Source organism: Malaya genurostris, chromosome 3 (genome assembly GCF_030247185.1).
Source record: "Malaya genurostris strain Urasoe2022 chromosome 3, Malgen_1.1, whole genome shotgun sequence".
NCBI classification, from domain to species: domain Eukaryota; kingdom Metazoa; phylum Arthropoda; class Insecta; order Diptera; family Culicidae; genus Malaya; species Malaya genurostris.
The window spans coordinates 86637933-86661073 of record NC_080572.1 but is presented as its reverse complement, the minus strand read 5'-3'; the positions used below and the strand labels follow the sequence as shown (position 1 = coordinate 86661073).

Below are 23141 nucleotides of genomic sequence, written 5' to 3'. Positions count from 1 at the left end.
TCGAAAAATGTGATTTGTGAACAAATTAATACTCAACCTACACTGGGTAGTAATTTCTCACAAAAAGGGGAACAATAGGATGTTTAATCTTCTTCACGTTTCGTTTTCGACTCATCAGTGCATTGTCAGTTCAAATTGAGCTGCCATTGCCACTTAACTGATCAACAGAAACGCTAAGCATACAATATAGCTATGGAAATATTTTATTATTAAAAGTTACAAATACATCAAATCTACTCAAATTTATCATATGCCGAAGTACCACAACGCAAAGACACGACGGAAGTGCAAGGAACTGAGGGTTCGTCACTTGTTTGGCATAAAAGTCTTTCATTTAACCTGCTGCCAATCTCCGCGATGACCAAGTGTTAATATCCTACATTTTTCTCACATTGTGGTAAGTGTACTCAATTGAGCGTCAAAGCTAATCCACCGCAGAATCAAACACCTTAGCTAACTGACACAGTTAGTGAGTTACCACTGAAACCGCACCGGTGGAGGCGCAACGATCTCAAATTTCACAAAACAATGTATCCGAGTGCTCACTCACACTCACAGGTTCACATACCGACGGTTGCGAGTTACGCAAAGGTGAAAGAAGAAACACACATTTCGTGATTGAGGTTTACTCAACCGGAAAATCGGCCGGACCATTCAACATATGGTTCCAAGGGAGACCACACCGCAGATAGCAGGCTCGCTATCGAATTACCACCGATCGCTCCATCGACCGGGCGGGGGGAATCTCGTGCTAGAATGAATTCAGGGTGAGGTGACTCAAGGATCCGATTACAGCCTGTTCGCTACGCACCCATCATCTGCTATGCACGGTACGACCACCGAGGTTCGGACCTTTCCGATGCTGTTGCTTCAACAGAATCCTGATGTTTTTGGAGCCTTGTTTTGAGCTAATTATAAATACAAGCAGCTAGCCTTTGAAAACAGAATAGAATATGGTAAGGGGAAAGCGGGTGGAGCTGAATGTTGGCTAATAATAAAAACCGAAAAATGTTGGTGGGAAAAAAGAACCAACCACAACATCTGCGAGGCGGTGACATGTTATGGAGAAGGTTTCTGCTCGTCCGAAACAGGTATAACCAGAAGCAAAAGCTGCGTAATTCGGGTGACAACATGTTTCGGGCGGTGGATTCAGGATTTTTTTTTGATTTTTCTTCTGTTTCTGGGGCTTAGAAGTAGACGAAAGCGATAGCTGATTGCTACGCACAAATTATTCATAGCCGAACCTGGAAATCGAGTAATGAACGTTTTAACGCTCGACCTTCGCAGAATACTCTGAACTCACACGCAATGTTTTCCGTTCTTCTTTTCGTCCACAGGGTAAAGCGCGGGGGAGGCGGTCAGCGGTCTACATGAGATCCCTGTTTCAGTCTCATCTTCACAATCTCGGATGTTCGATACAGAAACATGCGGGCAAAGTTTTATTTGTGGCAATACTAGTTCTTAGCACGTTTTGTGTGGGCCTCAAATCCGCGACGGTACACTCAAAGGTGCACCAGCTGTGGATACAGGAAGGCGGAACGTTAGAACATGAGTTAGCATACACGCAAAAATCACTCGGCGAAATGGATTCCTCGACGCATCAGCTGCTGATACAGACTCCCAAGGACATGGAAGCTTCGATCCTACATCCGAACTCATTGCTGACGCATCTGGAAGTTGTAAAACAAGCGATATCAATCCGAGTGCATATGTATGACATCGAATGGAGTTTGAAGGACATGTGCTACTCACCCAACATTCCGAACTTTGACACGCATTTCATCGAGCAAATTTTCGAGAATATCATCCCATGTGCGATCATAACTCCGCTGGATTGTTTTTGGGAGGGCAGTAAGTTGCTTGGACCAGAATACCCAGTTGTAATTCCGTAAGTTTGTTTGTGTTATTCGAATCCTAACAGAGCATGAACCATTCCTTCTTTCCTTGCAGGCATCTGGCGAGTAAAGTTCAGTGGACATCCCTGAATCCCCAAAACTTGTTGAAGGACATCAAAGCTCAGAACTATCAGTTTCCGTTCGATACTCTGGAACAGTATATGAAGCGAGCAGGAATCGGAACTGGCTACACGGAGAAACCGTGTCTGAATCCGAAGGATAAACAGTGCCCGGAAACGGCACCGAATAAGAAATCACAACAAGTACCGGATGTAGCAGCAAGCTTAACGGGAGGTTGCTACGGTTTTGCTGCTAAGTACATGCACTGGCCCGAGGAACTGATCGTTGGAGGTGCAACTCGCAATCGATCACAACACTTGAAAACCGCCAAAGCACTACAAACGGTGATCCAATTGATGGGAGAACGGGAAATGTACGAATATTGGAATAACCACTACAAAGTGCATCACATCGGCTGGAATCCGCAGAAGGCTGCCGAAGTGTTGAACGCATGGCAGAAGAAATTCTCTGCTGAGGTGGGTCACGAAATCCATCGCTTTCCTAGTTTCGATTTTCTAATTTACATTTCTTTCAAACAGGTAAACAAAATTATGCAAACGGAAGTCAAACCACTGTCCTATTACGAAGTGTTTGCATTTTCATCGGCTGCCCTGGATGACATTCTCGGCAAGTACTCCAACCCGAATCCGGCCAGTTTGGGTATCGGTGTTGCTGTCATCGTCGTGTACTCCGCATTGGCCCTGCTGAGATGGAAGGATCCTGTGAACGGTCAAAGTGGTGTCGGAGTGGCGGGTGTTTTGCTGATTGGCGTAACTACTGCAGCCGGATTAGGTTTCTGTGCTCTGCTTGGAATCGCTTTCAATGCCTCCACAACTCAGGTGATTCCGTTTTTGGCCCTTGGGCTTGGCGTCGATCATATATTCGTGTTGACGCATGCCTACGCGGAACGTGACAACAACGAACAGACTGGACAGGTTCTCAAAAAAGCCGGTTTAAGTGTGCTCTTCAGTGGCGCTTCGACTGCCGGTTCCTTCTTCGCCGCTTCGTTAATCCCCGTTCCGGCACTGCGCGTATTCTGTTTCCAAGGAGCGGTGCTTTTGGTATTCAATTTAGCAGCCGTTTTGCTCGTTTTTCCTGCTATGATATCGCTAGATCTGCGTAGAAGACGAGCCGGACGAGCGGACATTCTTTGTTGCTGTCTGCCAACACTGCCAACTGTCAATCAGGATTTAAAACATCGCCAACAGGTTCCACCCAATCAAGATGATTCACTAATCGATTGTCCGGCAAAATCATGCTTTAGTTTCTCCATTTCCAAGTTTGCCGTGAAACATTACGCTCCATTCATTTCCAAGAGCTCGGTGAAAGTACTCGCTATGCTAGTCCTGACTGGCGCCCTAGGAGTGTCGCTGTTCGCATCGATGAAACTGCCCGATGGACTAGAATTGACTGATCTAGTTCCACAAAACACGAACGAGCACAAATTTCTGAGCGTTCAAGGAAAATTGTTTGGATTCTACAGTATGTTCGCCGTGACGCAAGGCGACTTTGAATATCCAACGAATCAAAAGTTGCTTCACGAGTACCATGAAGCATTTGTTCGAGTATCGCACGTAATCAAAAACGACAACGGAGGGTTGCCCGACTTTTGGCTCAGTTTGTTCCGTGACTGGTTGATTAATCTACAGAAAGCATTCGACCGGGACTACCGGGAAGGCAGAATAACTCAGGAGCGGTGGTTCGCAAACGCAAGCGACGAGGCCATTCTCGCCTACAAGCTACTGGTGCAAACCGGTCACGTTGATAATCCCATCGATAAGAGCTTAGTAACACAAATCCGACTAGTTGATTCCGAGGGAGTTATCAATCCGAGAGCATTCTACAACTATCTGTCGGCTTGGGCATGGAACGATGGTCTAGCGTATGGTGCATCACAAGTAAGTTATTCACTTTTGTGATCGGCTGTAAGAGTGGAAATTTACCATGATTCTATCTGTTTTATAGGGAAATCTACGTCCTGAACCGCGCGAATGGTTCCATTCACCGAGTGACTTTGAGTTGAAGATACCGAAGAGTGCTCCTCTAACTTACACGCAGCTACCATTCTATCTACATGGTTTGAGCGATACCCAGGACATCAAAGAAATGATCGGTCAGATTCGAGAACTAAGTCGGAGATTTGAATTTCGAGGACTGCCCAATTATCCTTCTGGTATGATAGATAATTTTCGCTTACTAAAATTTCGTTACTAATAATAACCGTCTAATTTTGCAGGTATTCCCTTCCTGTTCTGGGAACAGTACATGAATCTTCGACCCTGTCTACTGAAGGCAGTTGGATGTGCTTTGGTGGCCGCTTTTTGCTTAGTCGCTCTTCTACTGCTATCTGTTTGGGCATCCATTCTAATCATATTCAGCATAGTTACTATGCTGATTCAACTATTGGGAGTTATGATTTTGCTAGGCATCAATTTGTCTGCCATTCCGGCAGTGATACTAATAGCAAGCATCGGGTTTGGAGTTTGCTTCACCGTACATGTGTCATTGGTAAGAGATTGCTATTCATGGTGCCTAACTGATGTGATCTAACAAAAAACTCTATTTTTTTCATTTACCTCAACAGGGTTTCATCACCGCGATAGGTAATCGAGAAAGGAGAATAAAGCTGGCCCTGGAACACGCGCTGGCACCCGCAGTTCACGCGGTAATGACCTCCATCCTGGCTGTCCTGATGCTGTCCACTTCGTCTTTCGAGTTCGTCGTGCGACATTTCTTCTGGCTATTGCTCTCGGTCATCGTGATCGGAGCCGTCAATGGGCTGTTCTTCTTCCCGATTCTACTGAGTATTGTAGGTCCTGGGGCAGAAATCATCCCGCTGCAGTATGCCAACCGAATTTCGACTCCGTCACCGCCTCCGAAGCGAAACAACAAAATATCGAATAAACCTTACATCTTGAACAACAAACGATCCTCGTCATCTTCATCGAGGAACTGCTCGAAGTCGCATCATCATCACAAACACAACAATGTTAACCTGAACAATGAGCCTTCGCTTACGACCATCACCGAGGAGCCACAGTCCTGGAAAAGCTCCGCCTCGTCCATCCCGTCGATTCACGAGAAAAACAATATCAGTGTCAACTACGCCAATCAGGCACCGGAGCTGCAGAGCATAGTGCTCCAACCGGAGGTGACCGTCGAAACGCACCATCACGGAGGTGATCATCAAAACACGAAGGTTACCGCCACCGCTAATATCAAGGTGGAACTGGTGACACCGGGCCGAGGGCCACCGCGAATGGTTCGAACAAGCAGTTCTAGCAGCAGTAGTGGGAACAGTAGCAGTTAACTAAGTCTCCTTTAGTATCGACGACGATCGAATAGTTTTAAGGGAACGTCCGATCGTTCATTACTACGAACGCATGTAAATAGGCTAATTCCTTTACCCTTTATTTCTTCGCATTTAGTATAACAGTAAATATTATTTATTTGATTTTCTTCCTCCAAAAGAAGCAAGTATTATTCTTACCCATACCATAGCAGCGGAAGTGTTTTGAAATTTTGTCTATTTTTCGCCAATACTCAACGAACAAAGAGAAATAGTAGCGTGAAAGAGAGGTAGATCGTGTATTTTAGCCGGGGACCGGAAAATGGTCCTACCCAACGTTGTATAGCAACTTAAAAACTTGTTCCTGGTGTAAGAATGTTTGTAATATTTGAACAAATACAGCTGAATAACTCTGACGAACTGATTAAACTATAGGAATAATACAGCAACTGTAGCCCGTAAGACTTAGTATCTTCTGCAGTATAAAACCAGGGAGCTGAGATGGTATAGTTTTTACGGAATTTACTTTAATCGTAGGTAGAGTCCCCTGTACATTTTTATTGCGGGTTTGAGAGACGATGATGCATGCTTTAAGGCCAAATATTTTCAGTTTTATAAACGAAATTTTTAACGTAAACTTCTATAACTTATTGTGTAAATAGTGAAACAGACAGACTTAACCGCAGTTGTTCCTCACAACTGTAAAGAAAATGATTCCAACAAAGAAGAAAAGTCTTATTATTTGTTCTCCAAGACGGTCGTACTTAACAGTGATTGCGTTTGACAATCGTGTGAACAATAACCACATGCACACACACAAACATTTATGTATACCGAAAACAAACTAAAGACAGAAACCAAACTCATTTCAATCATCAAACTTTCAATGAATCTGAATATTTGGCTTTTCTCTCGAAATTATTCGTAAACTAACAAAAAAAAATTTCAATTTCATTGTTAATAACAAGACTTGTACATTTGAAAGCTTTGTTTGTTTAAGAATGTTACCAATTTTGTAAGCATTTTATTAGTTTCAAACATCGAAAGAAAAAAAAACAATGGATACTAAAAACAATATAAACAACGTTTGAAAAAGAACCTCTCGTTGAGTAGGTGAAAAGGTAAAACACAAAACTATTTTTATGTTATAAATGTAAAAGTAAATAAATATTACCCTAAAAATCTATTTATTTATTTTTATACGGTAACACTTGAACGCAAGCCTAGCGTTTATAAATTAAATTATAATACGTCGGTATAAGCGATACAAAAAGCGGTTTTGGATTGAAACAAGTGGCAATGGTAAAAAAAATTGCAGAGGAATCTACCTGAAGCGTAGTGTTACAAGCTACCGGAGAAATGATATTCGCTGTAATTAGTTACAACTGCTAGTACAGTGTCGTGGGATCTGTAGGCACTTAACAGTCTCTGTTGCGACATATCAATGAGTGGAACGAACAATCTTAACGAGTCTAATAGGTTATAGTATTAGAGTTTTTATACAATGTTTCGTGTTTCCAAATAAATCAAGAAAATGCAGTGGAACGAATAAATTCATGGTATTACCTATAACTGAAAAATAATCTGTCTTATTACACACGCGTAAAAATATCACACACATCTTGCATTCAAATCGTTACAAACCATCAAAAGGACTTGTAGACTCAACTGATTGTTAAGGTTTTTCAAAGAGAACAGTCTTTGAGGGCTATGGTGGTATTTTTAATATTCCTTACAAAAATCTTCCTGATGTTGATTTGAGGCTCTTGGTTGAAATTTTCAACAATATCGTAATCGGTAGTGCTAGACCATATTTATCGGCGGTGGTGGCGAATCGGCGTGAAGGGGAGACCGAGGCGAAAATGTCACATCCAATCGGTTATACCCTCTATCAGAGATGTCTATCTCCTCTGTGTGACGAAGAGCAAGCAAAATTTCTCCCCTCGCACTGACAACTTCAACGAGAGCTCTTCTCTTTCACATTTATACACCACTGTTGTGTAAGTGTGCACGCATCATGAGTGCGTTTGTTTATTTCCTTTTACCTCTTCCACTGAATCGCACCAAAGTGCTAGAGCATTAGCTAATAAATTCTCTGAGGTGGATGCAGATACTTTCACAGAGGTGTACAAGCCGGTGAGCACTCTGCTGTATGGTTTTCGTAGATGAAGCGTGGATACGCAAAATCAGCAAAATAAAACAATTTATCGTAAAATTTTCGGTTTTCCTTGCAAATTTTTCATAGCAAGGCCAGATCTACTCTCTATTAATTGAAGTTCACAGAAGTGTTCGCTCACCATCACGCGCCAGTGGTCACTTGGGTGTATTTAGACGAGAGCGCGTGTGAGCGATTCATGCGAAGAGAATTTGTTTCACTCGCGTCAGCTGCTTTAACCACAAGCACACACTCAAATGCTGTCTATTCGACACTGAGAAGAAGTGCGCTTTCCTCTTTGTGCGGTGATTCGTTTTTTGCATCCTCGGTGTGGCAAAAATCTGACTCTAGCGTGTATAACTCTGGTGAAATGCCATCTCTGCCCTCTATACGTGGGCCCGAACATTAGCCACAATAGGATATGTTCATTTGATATACACTCAGACAAAATGATCTTCGAACCTCATAAGAAAAAAATTATGACTTTCAAACATGGAGATATTAAATGAATTCCATAAGTTTGTCTTATGATATAGAGGATAAACTATTCAATATTTTAATTCAGATATTCATGAGATAGTCTTACGGAATTCATAAAAATGTTTGCAAAAATTTAATAGCTTACGTTTTATGATAATTATTTTTCTAATATAGTAAACTCTGTTCTGTGATTTAATTTAGAACTTGTTTAACATTTTATACTTACCTTACCTAACAGCTATAGGCCTGGGGTGTCCTTTGCTGTATCAAGCATACGTCTCCACTTAACTCGGTCCATGGCCGCCAGCCACTCAAGGCACGGATGCTTCTGAGATCACCCTTCACTTGATCGATCCACCTTGCTCGCTGCGCTCCTCTTCTTCTTGTACCAGTCGGATTAGATTCAAGAACCATTTCCACTGGGCTGTCGTCCGACATCCTTATGACATGCCCAGCCCATCGTAGACGTCCGATTTTAGCTGTCCGTACGATAGGTGGTCCTCCTAGCAGCTGTTGCAATTCGTGATTCATACGCTGTCTCCACGTTCCATCTTCCATCTGGACTCCGCCATAGATGGTCCTCAGTACCTTTCTTCCGAAAACACTTCTTCTTGTACCAGTCGGTGTAAAATTTGCTCAATCAGCATGGCGAACACTTGCAGATGTCACCACGATCGACACGAGGTGCCACCACTATTTGGGTGACACTTTCACATGAGACACAACCTTGGGTGCAACATTCACTTCTCGCTAGATTTTTGTTTTGCTGTTGGTTAAAATGAAAAGTTTATTTTTGTTTTATTCCGATCGAATTCTCGTGTGATTTATGCGACATGGAAATAAAATTGTCTCTAACACTTAGGGAAATCGTGTGATAAGTGTTAAAACTGTTGTAGTTGGAATATTTCTAAAACTGGCAGGAGGATTTTGTTATCGTTCCGGAACGTAGTAGAACGTTTTGAAAGATCGCGGCGAACAGTCGAGTAGGTGGCAATAGTGTTTCCAACGTATAGCAAGTTTGAAATTTACACAGGATTTTGAAAAATTTTGTTCGAGCCTGTATATCTGTTATCTGTGGTCCAGGTCTCGTGGCCATAGAGAACAACCGGTCTAATGAGCGTTTTGTAGATGGTCAATTTCGTGCGTTGGCGTACTTTTCTCGATCGAAGGGTTTTTCTGAATCCATGAATTTCTCTGCTGGTGTCATTATCGGCGGTCACCAGTGAGCCTAAATACACGAACTCGTCAACCATCTCGATATCGTCACCGTCTATCAATATTCGTGGTGGGAGGCGTTGTGTTTCTTCTCTAGAGCCTCTTCCTCTCATGTATTTTGTTTTTGACGCATTTATGGCCAGTCCGATAGCTTCAGCTTTCAATCCGATGTAGGTTTCCTTCATCTTCTCAAGGTTACGTGTCACAATATCAATATCGTCAGCGAAGCCAAAAAGTTGTACGGACTTTCGGAAGATCATGCCACTCGTGTCGATCCTCGCTCTTCGAATCACACCTTCCAGGGCAATATTGATCTCCTCACATTAACATTTTATGCACCAACTGTTAAAAACATTTGGTTTACTCTGAAAATATTTCTGAAAACTAATCACATCACATATATTTGCGATTTTAACGACTCGTGGTTACTATGACTAGGGAATACAAGATACATTCTCGCATCAATTGAAATAAAATTGACTTCCTTTTCGTTATGATATATTCTTAATGCATGATCGGAAATCCTCTGAAATAATAAAATGTGTAATAGAAATGAATAAATTTATCAATGTTTCCAGGTCCAAAATTCCATTTTTTCCTCGTATACGTATCATAAGACAAAATTATGACATTTTCACATTATGGACTACTGATGAAATACATGAAGCGAATAATTATAACATGCATAGATAATAATTAAGACAATCTTAAGACTGCTTATGAAAATCTCTATCTCTTAATGGAATTGATTTCTGCATTCGCCCCGGGCGTAACGTTTTTCAGGGGCGGCAAACCAATCCTTGGAACCTTTTTTTTTGCTCGTCCAAGTCATCTTTCCGGAGATGGTGTTCAGCATTTTTTTGCTCACTAAACCAACAATAGCTTTAGGTAACAATAAAGTGAAAGGGTTTTTTATTCAATTAAATTTTGGTCTTAGCACAAAAACAATTGCATTTTATTTCACATATTTTTTCTCATCACTTTTCATAAACCTTTGACAAAATCAGTAATATTTAGATGACCAAAACATTCATTTACATTTATTCACGTAATATTTGGCCATGTCTGACAGTTTCTGTTACCTACAGACAGGATAATCAAGTATGCCATGATTGAAGAGATATCGAAGCTGACAGCGAAAAAAGAAAAAGTATTCATTCTGTTACATGTTCTCGTTAAAACTACCCTCTTAGAAAAAAAACGTTCAACGGTGATTCTTCATTGGTCCAATAGGTTGGATCATTGGTCCAATGAAAGTCCAATCAATCGTTCAACGGGAGGCCAACACGGGACCTTCGTTTGCCGATTTTGAAACAGACCGTTGAACCGAATGCCATTTTTTTCGTTCAACAAACCCGGCAGACAGAGGTCCAATGTTGAGCCATTTTTAACATGACGAGTTGGAACCCCGTTGGACTAGTTTTACTGCAGAATTTCTGAAATTTTTTCCACTTATTTGTTTAAACTAACAATACATACTTGCACAATACTTCTACTTCACGTAGAATAACAACAAATTTTCTTTCCATGTAAAGGTAACACCTAATTTTCACACTATTTTTGCAAGAAAAAAAACAACAACAAACGAATATTTCGTGCAATATGTCGTTCAACAAGCGCTCAAAGACCAACCAAATTGAACGGCCTGCTGAGAGGGAACAAAGCGTTCCAGCAAATTGAACGAATATTTCGTGCAATATGTCGTTCAACAAGCGCCAACAAAATTGAACGGCCTGCTGAGAGGGTAGAAGCAACTACATATACGATTAAGAGCAAATTCAGCAGCTGGAAGTTTTATATCGGCGATCTATAATAGAACTTAAACTGAAACAAACGTATTCCCAGCCAGCCGTTCTAATTTTTAGTTATTCGAACAGTTCTACTGTCAAATTTAAAACTGGCATACACTGCCGCTTTATTTTTTTGTATTTTTAAAACACGAGTAGAACGCTGCCGGGGGTGCCAGTTTTTCTTGTTATAATTTTCAGATTCAAGTTTTGAAACTGACATAAATTATGCATCTAGAACTGGAACACTCCTGAACATGCCCTAGGCATTTTGCCATCTTTTGTTCGTATGTAACAGTTTCCTGTATCAAAATGTGACGCCCCACTCATTTTGAAATCTTCGACTTCGAGTTTGGTGCACTCCGCTTCAGATTGCGTCCGTATAAGTGAAGATATGTACCTCAAACCAAATGCGTTTTGTAACTGAACTAGTAGCTTGAGCCCGCATACGCATGGCTGCCAGCTGGAAAAATATGGCTGGCAGACATTCTGGTGACCGACTGCCTCACCGCTGCCAGATATACAACTCAAACGATACAACCGTATCCACCAGGATTTTTCCACATTAAAATCTTTGACATTTTCAGCGAAGGTGAGAAGATGAAAACGCTCGGCTATTTGAGATACAGGCGACTTTGTTTTGTCAAATTGGATTTGACAACCGTCACTGAATCAATTTTGGTAGCCGTCTGGTGGCCATGGCTGTCCAGGTAGCCAAAACGCTATGCGGGAGGTAGTAGCTATACACGCTTAGAAAAAGTTACTCACAGTTTGAGTACTAGTTACTTATTTTCAAATGATACATGGAAACGTCAAAAATTGAGTAGTTATCATCAATGATATTGAGTAACTCCTACTCTAAATTTGAGTTTAACGCAAAATCTTGTTTTATAGTTACTATTCGCATTCGCGATAAGTCTAAAAGTTGTAATAACCATTTGTAGCAACAGGTTGTATTTTTTGTTAGTGAGACGCATATTTCGAGGGTGAGTCGATCAACACAAACGGTGTTGTGTCTGCAAAAACCGGAATGATCAGCTTCGTGTTGTGCTTTAGAATGGAAACGAATATGCTCAAATGTCATTTATGAGGAATAAGTGTATGATTGGTGCCTGAGCATAACACACTACTCCAAGCGACCACCACTTGATATAGTATTGAGTTCAATTATTTAACATTTTAATACAATACACTCAGAAAAGGAGCAATTTTTTTGCAAATTTGGTATATGTGAAATAAAATTTCACACAAAATTTGAGTAATAGTTACTCTATTTTTGTACATGTACGAATAAAGTATTACTCAGTAAATGAGTAGATTTTACCCAAATATCGTTTCCAGTGGAAGAACTCAAATTTGAGTAACTTCGGAGTTACTCTAAATTAGAGTTGTTCCACTTTTTCTGTAGATGAGTGAGATCTTACTCATTTTTGAGTAACTTTTTTTAGGCGTGTATATAACATAACAGTATATAACATTCCATGATTTTCCGCACTATATTTTGCCCGAGATTTGCTGAACTTGTTAGTTTGACCCAATAATTTGTTGAACTTGTTAGTAAATAACAGATATACCGACATATTGTGCTAAAATGCGTTTTCCGAGATATTGAACAGTGTGTTAACTTTGACAAATTTTGAGGCATCTATTTGTAGAGAAAAGACTAGATTTGTTTACTTTTGTAAGCTTCTTGTAAGATTTTTAGATGTACAATTATAATTATTTGATGTTGTTTTATTAGAACTATACGGTGGTATCTGCGCCCGTTTGACAATGACAAATAAAATGTTTAACGCATATGGGTTTTTTTCCGTCCAAGTCTATTTAGATTTCGTAATAATAAATAAATTAAAAATAACTACATGTTGAATTGTTAGATGTCATTATGTACTGCATGAGTCAACTGAATTATGCACTGACGTAAAGAAAAATAAAGGGAGCCATATGTGATTTACACAAAAGCTAAGACAAGACCTGACAACTGGCTTCCTTCCGAATCATCCTTCTCGTCATTTTCACCCTGTGGAATGAATACCAACGTACCGGCTACAGTGTAGCCAAAGATAAATAATAAAGACATGTATGTGCCTACAATAATTTAAAAAAACCTGGTTCGTACCCGGTACTTTCTAAAATGACCGCACTCACCGCTTGGTGGAGCGCGAGGTTAATTGCATTGTTATTATTTCGATTAAAGTGTGCCATGAGTAGAGCAGCATCAAATGTCAACATTGTCACTCATTTCGAAACCATAATATTAAAAGACAATTGTTAACAATAACCAACAAGATAAGCAAAACAAATAGCAAAACTAAAAAACGGAAAAGCACGAAAATTGATTTTTTAACATTTATGCAATCTACTCTGAAATCTATCGGAAATCTGCTGTGTTAGCACTTGGAATTCCGAGACTTTCGAGCTACCTTTACTTCCAACGCGAAAAGCATACAATGTAACTCCCATTTAACTGCTATGATTCATATCTGCAGTAAACTGTCCTCTCGCTATTAATTTAAATACACGAGAGATCATGGTGTTAGCTGTTAGATCAAAACAAACAAAATATAAAGTGTACCATAAAATCTCAATATAAACAAATGAGCTAACGAATCGAAAGGTTCTCACGGTTTGACATTTGTGTTATAAATGTGATGATGGGAACTCAACAGTGCAACCATTTTATCACCATTGTTGCCAGTTTCATGGAGGACCGTAGATGTGCGCCAAAAAAAGATCGTGACTGTCATGTCTGGAAATTCGTTTGTGGTGTAGCCATGTTTGAAGTTTTTTAATAACTATGCTAAGAAAAAATATTTATGTAATTTAAATATTTAGACTCGGTTTTTGTCTTGAAATAAACATGAAAAATGTTTTGGTGAATGCATTTCTTTCATTATATATTAATGCTTAAAAACAATTAATTGAGCTTTGAAGACAAAACACGAAATATCCCATGTTGAACGCAAAATCGAATCCATTGTTGACGTATTACCGGATCTTTTGGAAACCGGAAAAAGTTTGGATAGAAATGCTTAGTGCGACCACAGTGTGGAACACAACAGTTCATTCTTCTCGTAAAACTAAACACACCTTCGAGTTTACACTAATTTAACAAATCGTTTTTGGTTACACTTTAATTCACTAAAAAGAAAAACGGCTTGATGCTGATTTTAATTACATAGAGCTGCCACTATAAACTTTTTTTTACAAATATGATTGATTCAATGTAATTGAAATGTTTTACGGGTAAAACTGCTGTTGAAGTAATGTATTCAATAGAAAATAAATTCCTCGCATTGGGTTCTTCAGCAACATATTTGAAAATTGAATCACAGACTAACAGACATGACAGTATGAGTAAATTCTTATAAAAATAATTTATCGTGATGCACTAGTTCCACCTATATTGTACTGCGCGAACTATTTACTATCGGTACACCCCTTGTGTTACGTAAAAGTTGTTTTACTAGTTGGTTTCCCCTCGTTTGTCAACACCGATCAGCTGCTTGCAGGGATGCCTGATTTCATCAAAATTTTTGAAAATGAATCGTCACAATAAATTTTTTGATTACGTTGATAATTAGAGTGCCTATAACCAGAGTGACGACATCTCATCCGTAATGCTGGCAACAATTAAAAACATTCCATTAGCTTTACATTGAATTGACAGGCCGTTTGCTCGTTTGGAACTGGTAGCTGTCATTCCAAACGAACAGCTGTCGCCACTCTGATTATAGTAACTCTATTGATAATATATTTAACTTTTTCGCGATGTTGGAAGGTAACCATTTATTTGACTCAACGTTGTTCATCTAGACTATTTTTTATTGTGTTGGTAGTTTTCACCCGAAATTAAGTGGCGGCAGACCAGAAGCAAGTAAATATTGTAACAAAACGGGTTCGATTTTGTATTGCGTTGGAGGATGAGAAGTAGGCATAATTCTGTATATAGTTTTGGCAATATGTATTAAATTTGTATCCTGCATGAAATTCGCATGGACGTATACAAATCAATACATTACAGGTAATTCTGCATGAATGGCAACTCTGTTGGTAAATGAAAAAAAAACACAGTATAGATGACAGACAGGATGTTTTTGATAGGGCAACGTGGCGCCATCATGACACATGTGAGTACTGTCCCAAATAAAGGAATATTCGAAATGACCGTTAAAATGATTGAAGAATCTAATTTGAGTGTCCTGTCTGTTAGTCTGTGATTGAATGCTCTTTCAGCTAACCATTTAGAAGGTGAAGTAAAAACTAGATGTAGAGTAAAAAAGTAACATTTTGATGATTAATTCCACCTCAGGAGTTACAATCCATAATTGCATTTCTATATCATCAACGAGCTTAGTGTTGAAACCATAGGCAGCTATCAAATTCAAAAAAACAGCTAATATTTTAGTTATTTTGCGATTGCGGGCTTTCCCGTGCAGTACTACCAGGTGACGCATCACATAGCTTTTACGTGATCTGACTCACCGTTAAGTTGAAAAAGCACTTCCGGTGCAACTCTCGACCGGTAAGCACGTTGTATCGTGTTTATCCGAAAAAAAAATCGAATATTTCGCAAGAAAGTAAGGATTTTTATCCGCACTTCGATGACTCGATGTAGGCACACAGCGAGATTTTCGCTTGAAGTCCAGTGAAAAAAAAGTCCATTGGACTATAAACGAAAATAACTGGCAATATAGCCTAAGTTGCTGTGCCATAAAATCGGCCTCATCTCAAGGGACCTTTCACCTTATTACGATTTTGCCCAGAATATGTTTTATCTTTTCGAGCAATAACGGACTCAAGCGACAAAGGAGACAAAAAACACACTTTTTTCCGGCGCCACGGGAAAACCGGTGGACGTTTAATTATACTTGCAAATTCTGGAACAAAACTGTATTCTTCAAGAAGTTTGTGTCTTGACTTGAGGATACTAAAAATATTTATTGTTTATTATATATTTCTCTTATAATACAGCTATGACGAATCACGTTCTTATATGTCATAAAAATAACAATAAATTGGGAGATTAAAAGTGTTTCATGGAGTGTCAATCATGAACAATTATGTATCACGTAGCACCAATGAAACCATTTCTAAGATATAAACACAGAACAGAAAACACGTGGCTAATGTTATCTTGACCCACTGGATCCCGGGCAATTACCATCAACTGATGCAGTCGTATCTAGCAAACTGTGCAACTTTTTTTGAGAATTTTGAGCAGATATACGCAATGCCGATAGCACCAAAGCCGTATCATATTCAGCTTGATTACCCTTCTCATTATCTAAATAGATTTCCTGTAACCGGTCGCCAAAGCGAGACAGAACGCGGGCTCGATAGTCTACAAAAAGTAACGGGATTAATTTTCACAATTCATGAACCGAGTTTTTTTTATCTTACCAACACTTCCTGCCACCGGATTTCCCTGTAGTCGAAGATTTTCCAGTAAAGGTAGGTTTCCTATATGATCAATTTCATTGATATCGTCGATCTGATTATAACTTAGATCAAGATTTACAAGTGAGTACAGTCTGGACAGACCATCTAGCACTCGAATACGGTTGTGTGACAGATTAAGGCTTATAAGATTTCCCAGCTGCACGTGCCAATTGTGACATTCAGATATCCGATTGCAACGCAGACTAAGTACTTGCAAATTGTTCAAATGGCTGAGATGGTCTATACTTTCAATTTGATTTTTATCTAGAACCAAATCTTTTACTTTTGGCAACAAGCGTATCGTATGATCAATTTCTGTCAGTTGATTTTCTTTGAAAACCACGTGCTTGAGATTTTTCCATTGCTAAAAAATTGACTGGTGAGCAAAGCTTGAACACCTAACATTCCTAAGTATTTAAGATTATACCTTCAGCAAATCCAACTCCTCGGTGTTTTTGTGGATGTCATCACAAAGTGCTATTTGTCTGACGTGTTTTACCTCACTTTTGTATACTTCAATCCTAACTAAGCTCTCGCGAAGGCCACCTGAAAATAATGATGATTAAGAATATATCTTCAACCACATATAGAGCTCATAATTTACGTACCAACGTTCTCAATATTCTCCGTTGAGATACCATAAATTATAAGATTTTTCAATCCTTTGAACACACTAAGATCATATCTTAGCTGTGATGGTATCAAATTGCTGCTACCAATCGGTTTGTGTAACGAGTGGGGAATGTATTTTTCGGAATCGTCATCATACAAAATCATCGGGAGACTATGCTTCGTTGGTAGAACTATTACCGTCTCCAACTGGGAGCAAAAATCCATTATGTGAGAAAAGTCCAAACAGCTATCGGCGGCTTCCGTTGGCGGACATGGCAGTTTAAGTCGTTCGCTAATGGCATGCAACTCCAGAACGGAAAATCCATACTTTTTCGATTTGGCTAGGAACGTTTCACCCCGCAGGAAAAACGAGTTAGCCAAGTTATGCGCTATGAATATAATGTCGTATCGATGGAAATCGAGGAACTCGACAAACTCTTTTGGCATTGTCACCTTTAGAAATATTAACATTTCTTTCAAATATTGTTCGAGTGCTTCTTGTCGTAGTTTCAGGAAGCTTGGACTTTTGTTTCCGATAATTTTTTTCGGTGGAAGTTTATCTTTCGAGACACTGCGCTCCTGAACAAGTTTGTTATGTAAATCATCAAAATCACGATACCTTCGCTTAACTGTCCACATTATATGACCGCATTTGATCAAAATCTCATAGTAATTGACACTCTCCACCGTAATGATTCTCGGAATGGAGATGCTGGTATCACTTGAGTGTAAATGATAGTTGGCCATTATCGGATATTCCAAAGGTCGCCTTTGCTTCGAGTCGTTAGGGCCGTTTCATTTAGTTATTGTTCGCAGTATTTCACTTAAAGTAAGATCATTGAGTAAGGCTGGCTAGTTTTACGTGCAAAATATGCATTAATTTATTGACCGAACAAAACACTAGCTAAGCAGTGACATTTATGTTCTATTTTTCGTCTCTGTTTTGTTTCACTTTCTGTTCAAATTACACTTAGAGCTACACGGTAAATTGAATGTATTCTAAAAGAAGAACAAAATAAACAAAACTTGCAAAAAATCCGAGTAAATCGTAACCATATGTGCACGTTCACAGAAATTGTATTTGCAAGAAAAATTATTGTTCCGTGGTAAAAGAATTTTTTTTTCAAATATAATTTGAATATATAGTTAACCTTGTATTTTATTCCCGTCACCGTCACGGAACATCTTTACGTCCGGCACGCGTGAACGTTTCGGTAAAGAAAGTATTAAAGTAATTTTAACGAATCTACCGCTTCATCTTAATCATACAGACCAATACTGGAAGTTAAGTGAGAGACGATTAGTATTCAGAATGTAAACATAAATGTATATAAATGTATATATATATATATATATATATATATATATATATATATATATATATATATATATATATATATATATATATATATATATATATATATATATATATATATATATATATATATATATATATATATATATATATATATATATATATATGTGTATTTATACTATCCACCAACTGTAATGCTGCAATAGATTATGAACGAACTATTTCTTTTACCATTTTGAAAACAAAAATTGATCGACAGAAATGCGAATGGTTATGTAACTTGAATGTAACTTGACACCCTATTTGGCTTATTGTAAAATCGGGACTGATCATGAGGGAAAAAATTCATAAGATTACTCGTAGCGTGAAAGAGAAAATGCTACGGAGCAATATTTTCCGCTCCGTTATACGGTTGATACAGTTATTTTTCATTCTGACGGAATTAAAAAACAAATTCAAAACATTCATCGGAGTATACTTACTTGCTGTCAAAGTACGTTTCTCCCAAGTCCCTGCTAGGCCGCCATGTTTTCGTGACCATCATTTTTTCCGCAAAGACGACAACGAAAAAGTATATAAGTTCGTTGTTGCTAAATATCTGTGATATTTAGCTGTGAAAGTTGATTTTTTTTATGTTTGATTATAAATGTGATATCGTTATGAAACGTGCGCTGCCAAATTGTAATACTGACTTTCACAATCAATGAAGTGTTGTATTTTACTTCATTTTGTTTACTTTGCTCTCACTGACTTGCTAGCTTTGATGGCCCCGAAGGACTGAGATGTTGGTTACGATAGCACTACACGCTTAAAAATAGTTACTCAAAAATGAGTAAGATCTCACTCATCTACAGAAAAAGTGGAACAACTCTAATTTAGAGTAACTCCGAAGTTACTCAAATTTGAGTTCTTCCACTGGAAACGATATTTGGGTAAAATCTACTCATTTACTGAGTAATACTTTATTTGTACATGTACCAAAAATAGAGTAACTATCACTCAAATTTTGAGTGAAATTTTATTTCACATATACCAAATTTGCAAAAAAATTTCTCCTTTTCTGAGTGTATTGTATTAAAATATTAAGTAATTGAACTCAATACTATATCAAGTGGTGGTTGCTTGGAGTAGTGTGTTAATCTCAAATTAACATACATGTCAGTTATGCTCAGGCACCAATCATACACTTATTCCTCATAAATGACATTTGAGCATATTCGGTTTCATTCTAAAGCACAACACGGAGTTTATCATTCCGGTTTTTGCAGACACAACACCGTTTGTGTTGAGAGACTCACCCTCGAAATACGCGATCTCACTAACAAAATATACAACCTGTTGCTACAAATGGTTATTACAACCTTTAGACTGATCTTGCGAATAGTAACAAAAAAACGAGCTATTGCGTTAAACTCAAATTTAGAGTAGGAGTTACTCAATATCATTGATGATAACTACTCAATTTTTGACGTTTCCATGTATCATTTGAAAATGAGTAACTAGTACTCAATCTTTGAGTAACTTTTTCTAAGCGTGTAGCTGCAGCGCCTTATCGTTGCCACCGTGCTGGTTTCTCCCTTTTAGAGACAGTCTAGTTTTTCTACCTTTACTATTACATCGTAATGTGACATATTTTCAAACGGTTTGAGCAAGACTTTTTGTTGCCTTTTTCGTAAACAATAAATTTTATCGATACTTTTGAAGCGTCGTTTTCTGCTGTCGATTGTTTTTTTGTGTTTGTTTTCTAATTATTCGGTAAAACTTGGCACACTTTTATTCATTTCCATTCGATCATGGGTAAAAAGACCCGGCTTGCATCATTTTGTCGACTTTGTTTGACGAAAACTAAAAATAAAGTAGAAATTTTCGGTGAAGAAAGAACGGTCGAAAATTTATTACAGTTGATTGAGATACAGGTATCAATTTCATGTCGCAAACCTCGATTACATTGTAAATTCCATTTTTTAAGGTTGATGAAAATCTTGAACCGGGTGCCGTAGTTTGTTTTGATTGCATCGTTACACTAGAAGGATTCTACCAATTCAAGGAGCAATGTCATGTAAACGATGATTTTGTGAAAAATATACCACCCGAAGAGGAAACTTCGAACTTTGATGACGAGCTGGAAGAGGAAGACGATTCCAATAGGCGAGACGTAGAAGACGATGACGACGAAGTAGACGAACCAGTTGAAACGATTGAGGAAGAAGAAGTATTTACTCAAGAAATGGTTAGTCCGAAAGCTAAAAGGAAATGCGAAAGTCCTAAGAATTCGCCGAAATCGAAGACTATCAGAAGACACATAAAACCGATCGACCCGGAAAAAGTTGAGAAGGAATGCGCTGCTCTGAATATTTCAAGACGAGCCATGAGTGGGCCCACATTGGATGATCTGTTAGTTTTAGCGGATTCGTATCCAGACTTTTTCTACTTCGAGAAAGGGCCTCGTTCGATCTATTTCACGCTGGTATTTTATGGAGAACGCTATCATTCGGCTCTTTTTACGGAGCGCTACACTTATTGGCAATGTAAACATCGAATAAAGTATCGTTGTCCGGCACAGGTATGCGTAACCAACGATTATAAATCTTTTGAACGTCGTTGCGAGCACACCCATGGAGATTTACCATTTAAGGAGGGCAAAATATACACTCCGCTGCAGGCATTACCAGAATTGTTCGAGGCCTGCCGTAAGGTAGTTCTACGGGTAAGTTAGACAAATCGAACCTGTCGAAGCTATTTACTCAAACTGTGCAATTTTAGGGTCGAGCAAAACGATTACAGAAGTTACTTGACAAGCATAAACAAAAACAAGCACAGCAGCTAAGCGACGATGGCGAGGATGAGGAACAGGAAGATGCACCAGATCCATTGATTAGAGTTATGCGTAAATCTGACGTAGAAGACGATGACCGAGACTACACAGATGATGATGATGAGGATGACTACATTAAAGAAGAGAGTGATGACGATGATTGACATGATTATGATGGTTATAGGTGGTCAAAAATGTGATTTACAACTTCGTTCGTGTAAACAATAAATTGGCCTATTAGGAAAATATTAATGTTCATTTTGTATGAAAGTATCTGACCTAATACTTACGTATTAAAACCACCGAAAGATCTGATCTACGATGCGAAAAATATGTGCGCATAGTCTTGTCTAATTGGCCTGAATCAACAACAATGTTTCATCCAATGGGTAATCTGCTAGCCAATGAAGACGTTTAGCTCTCGTATTCTGGGACCAGATTGCTCATTGGATCGGATGTCTGACATAATTTGCTTCTTATCAAAATGTGAATCGAATATTTCAGTATATTTGTTATGAATATCTGAAATAAAATGTTGAAGAATTTCCCCTCTATATCAAGAGATAAATTTATGAAACAAATTTATTTGAGGATTCAAGTTTGTCTTATGTTTTCTTATGACTTTCGAAGATCATTTTGTGTGAGTGTTTGAATCCCACTGTGGTTGCGCCACTTGTAAAATAAGAACTACATTGTTAAAAGTACATACGACTGACTAATGTGAAGTAAATTTTTAATTTGATGTTCTTTTTCATATAAACATATTCAAAGCTTTTTCAACATAAAGTTCATAGGTAAATTCATATAAATACAAGTTTCATTGCTTCTACACTCAGCTAAGATACGTTTTACCTTTCTCATATAGAAATTATTCATGTTATGCCACCGGGACACTCGAAAGAGTGCCGAGGTCGACCCGGTGATTCCGGCTGTAGCCTGGCTTCCGGTTCACTGGCGCCCCGACGACTCGACGTCGGTTCTGCGGCTTCTACTCGGCTAGGTAGAATATACCCTACCCCGACGAAGAATTCCCCGACTATGGAAGTTCTCCCGTAACTGTCGCTTCCGATACCCGTGAACGGATCGATTGGCAGGATGCCTGAGTCGCCCCAGTGATTCCAGTTGGAGGGAAGCTTCCGGTTCACTGGCACCCAGATGATTCATACCGGTGCAATCTACTCGTCTAATCCCCGGCGAAGGATTTAGACTACACCGATGGAGAGTTCCCCAACGACGGATAAACTCCCGAACCGACGCTTGTTCGTCGCTGATCCTTTAGCGGCCGGTGGTCGCGGCTGTCTGCGCTCCAAAAAGTGTTGTTATGGACGACTCAGTCATGTCTGGTCTTCGCGCCACTTTCTCTGCAGCGCGCACAGCATTGTCAACAACGTTCCGCGTGTCTTCGTCGCGACACATCTCCTCGACAATGTTTTCGACTGTCACGCCGCGCATATTCCTGCGTATCTCCGTGAACCTGGGGCATTCAAAGACGAAGTTTACCTCTCCATGCTTCCTGTTCACCCACGCCGACACGTTTGGGATCAGTCGGTGGGTCCACCTTCCGTTCGCCGCATTGTCCCATTCTTCTTGCCACTTCGCCAGCGAGTCCGCTCTAACAGTTCTCGCATTCCTATCATTCCTCCGCCGGTAACACTCGACGTCTTCCTCTAGGGTGATGCAGATGGGCATCATCCCAGTGATAACGCATACAGCCTCCGACGAGATTGTTCTGTAGGTACTCGCGACTCTTATAGCCATGAATCGGAGCATACTGTTCAGCTTTCCACGGTTTCTCTTTGTTTTCAGCGCCGCAGCCCAGTCTGGCACTCCATACCTAAGTATTGAGGTTGCAACGCCAAGAGGCGCCTCTTACTACTTCTTAGACCGCCCACGTTTGGCATAATCCTCGCTACTGTATTAATCGGCTTCGCGGCCTTTTCGCAACAATAGTCGACGTGCGCGCGCGCGACATTGTAATACAACCAAAGATAGACTCAAGATGGAATAGTCTATGATTTTCCATATACCATTCAAATAGGACCCCTCGATGAAACGGTTCACCGTCAGTTGCAGTAC

The 23141-nt window shown here is 39.4% G+C and overlaps 3 protein-coding genes across 3 annotated transcripts in view; 2 read left to right on the top strand and 1 right to left on the bottom strand.

The window, feature by feature from the left end:
• The window catches only part of LOC131435636 (protein patched), a 60199-nt gene extending 53372 nt beyond the window's left edge, over positions 1 to 6827 (top strand). Inside the window, exons 2-7 of the mRNA XM_058603731.1 lie at positions 1338 to 1888; positions 1951 to 2431; positions 2495 to 3853; positions 3921 to 4128; positions 4192 to 4463; positions 4540 to 6827. Of these exons, the coding sequence (XP_058459714.1) occupies positions 1338 to 1888; positions 1951 to 2431; positions 2495 to 3853; positions 3921 to 4128; positions 4192 to 4463; positions 4540 to 5265 (3597 nt within the window). The 3' untranslated portion in view covers positions 5266 to 6827. The remainder of the gene's footprint in view (positions 1 to 1337; positions 1889 to 1950; positions 2432 to 2494; positions 3854 to 3920; positions 4129 to 4191; positions 4464 to 4539) is intronic.
• Positions 6828 to 15802: 8975 nt separating this feature from the next.
• LOC131437032 (nischarin) lies at positions 15803 to 17887 on the bottom strand. The gene is made up of 4 exons (XM_058606075.1): positions 16932 to 17887; positions 16751 to 16869; positions 16285 to 16687; positions 15803 to 16225 (listed from the first exon to the last, which is right to left on the bottom strand). Exons 1-4 carry the CDS (start codon positions 17680 to 17682, stop codon positions 16014 to 16016), a joined length of 1485 nt encoding a protein of 494 aa, XP_058462058.1. The 5' UTR covers positions 17683 to 17887; the 3' UTR covers positions 15803 to 16013.
• Positions 17888 to 19946: 2059 nt separating this feature from the next.
• LOC131437033 (uncharacterized) lies at positions 19947 to 21313 on the top strand. The gene is made up of 3 exons (XM_058606076.1): positions 19947 to 20166; positions 20220 to 20957; positions 21014 to 21313. Exons 1-3 carry the CDS (start codon positions 20044 to 20046, stop codon positions 21227 to 21229), a joined length of 1077 nt encoding a protein of 358 aa, XP_058462059.1. The 5' UTR covers positions 19947 to 20043; the 3' UTR covers positions 21230 to 21313.
• Positions 21314 to 23141: the final 1828 nt, after the last annotated feature.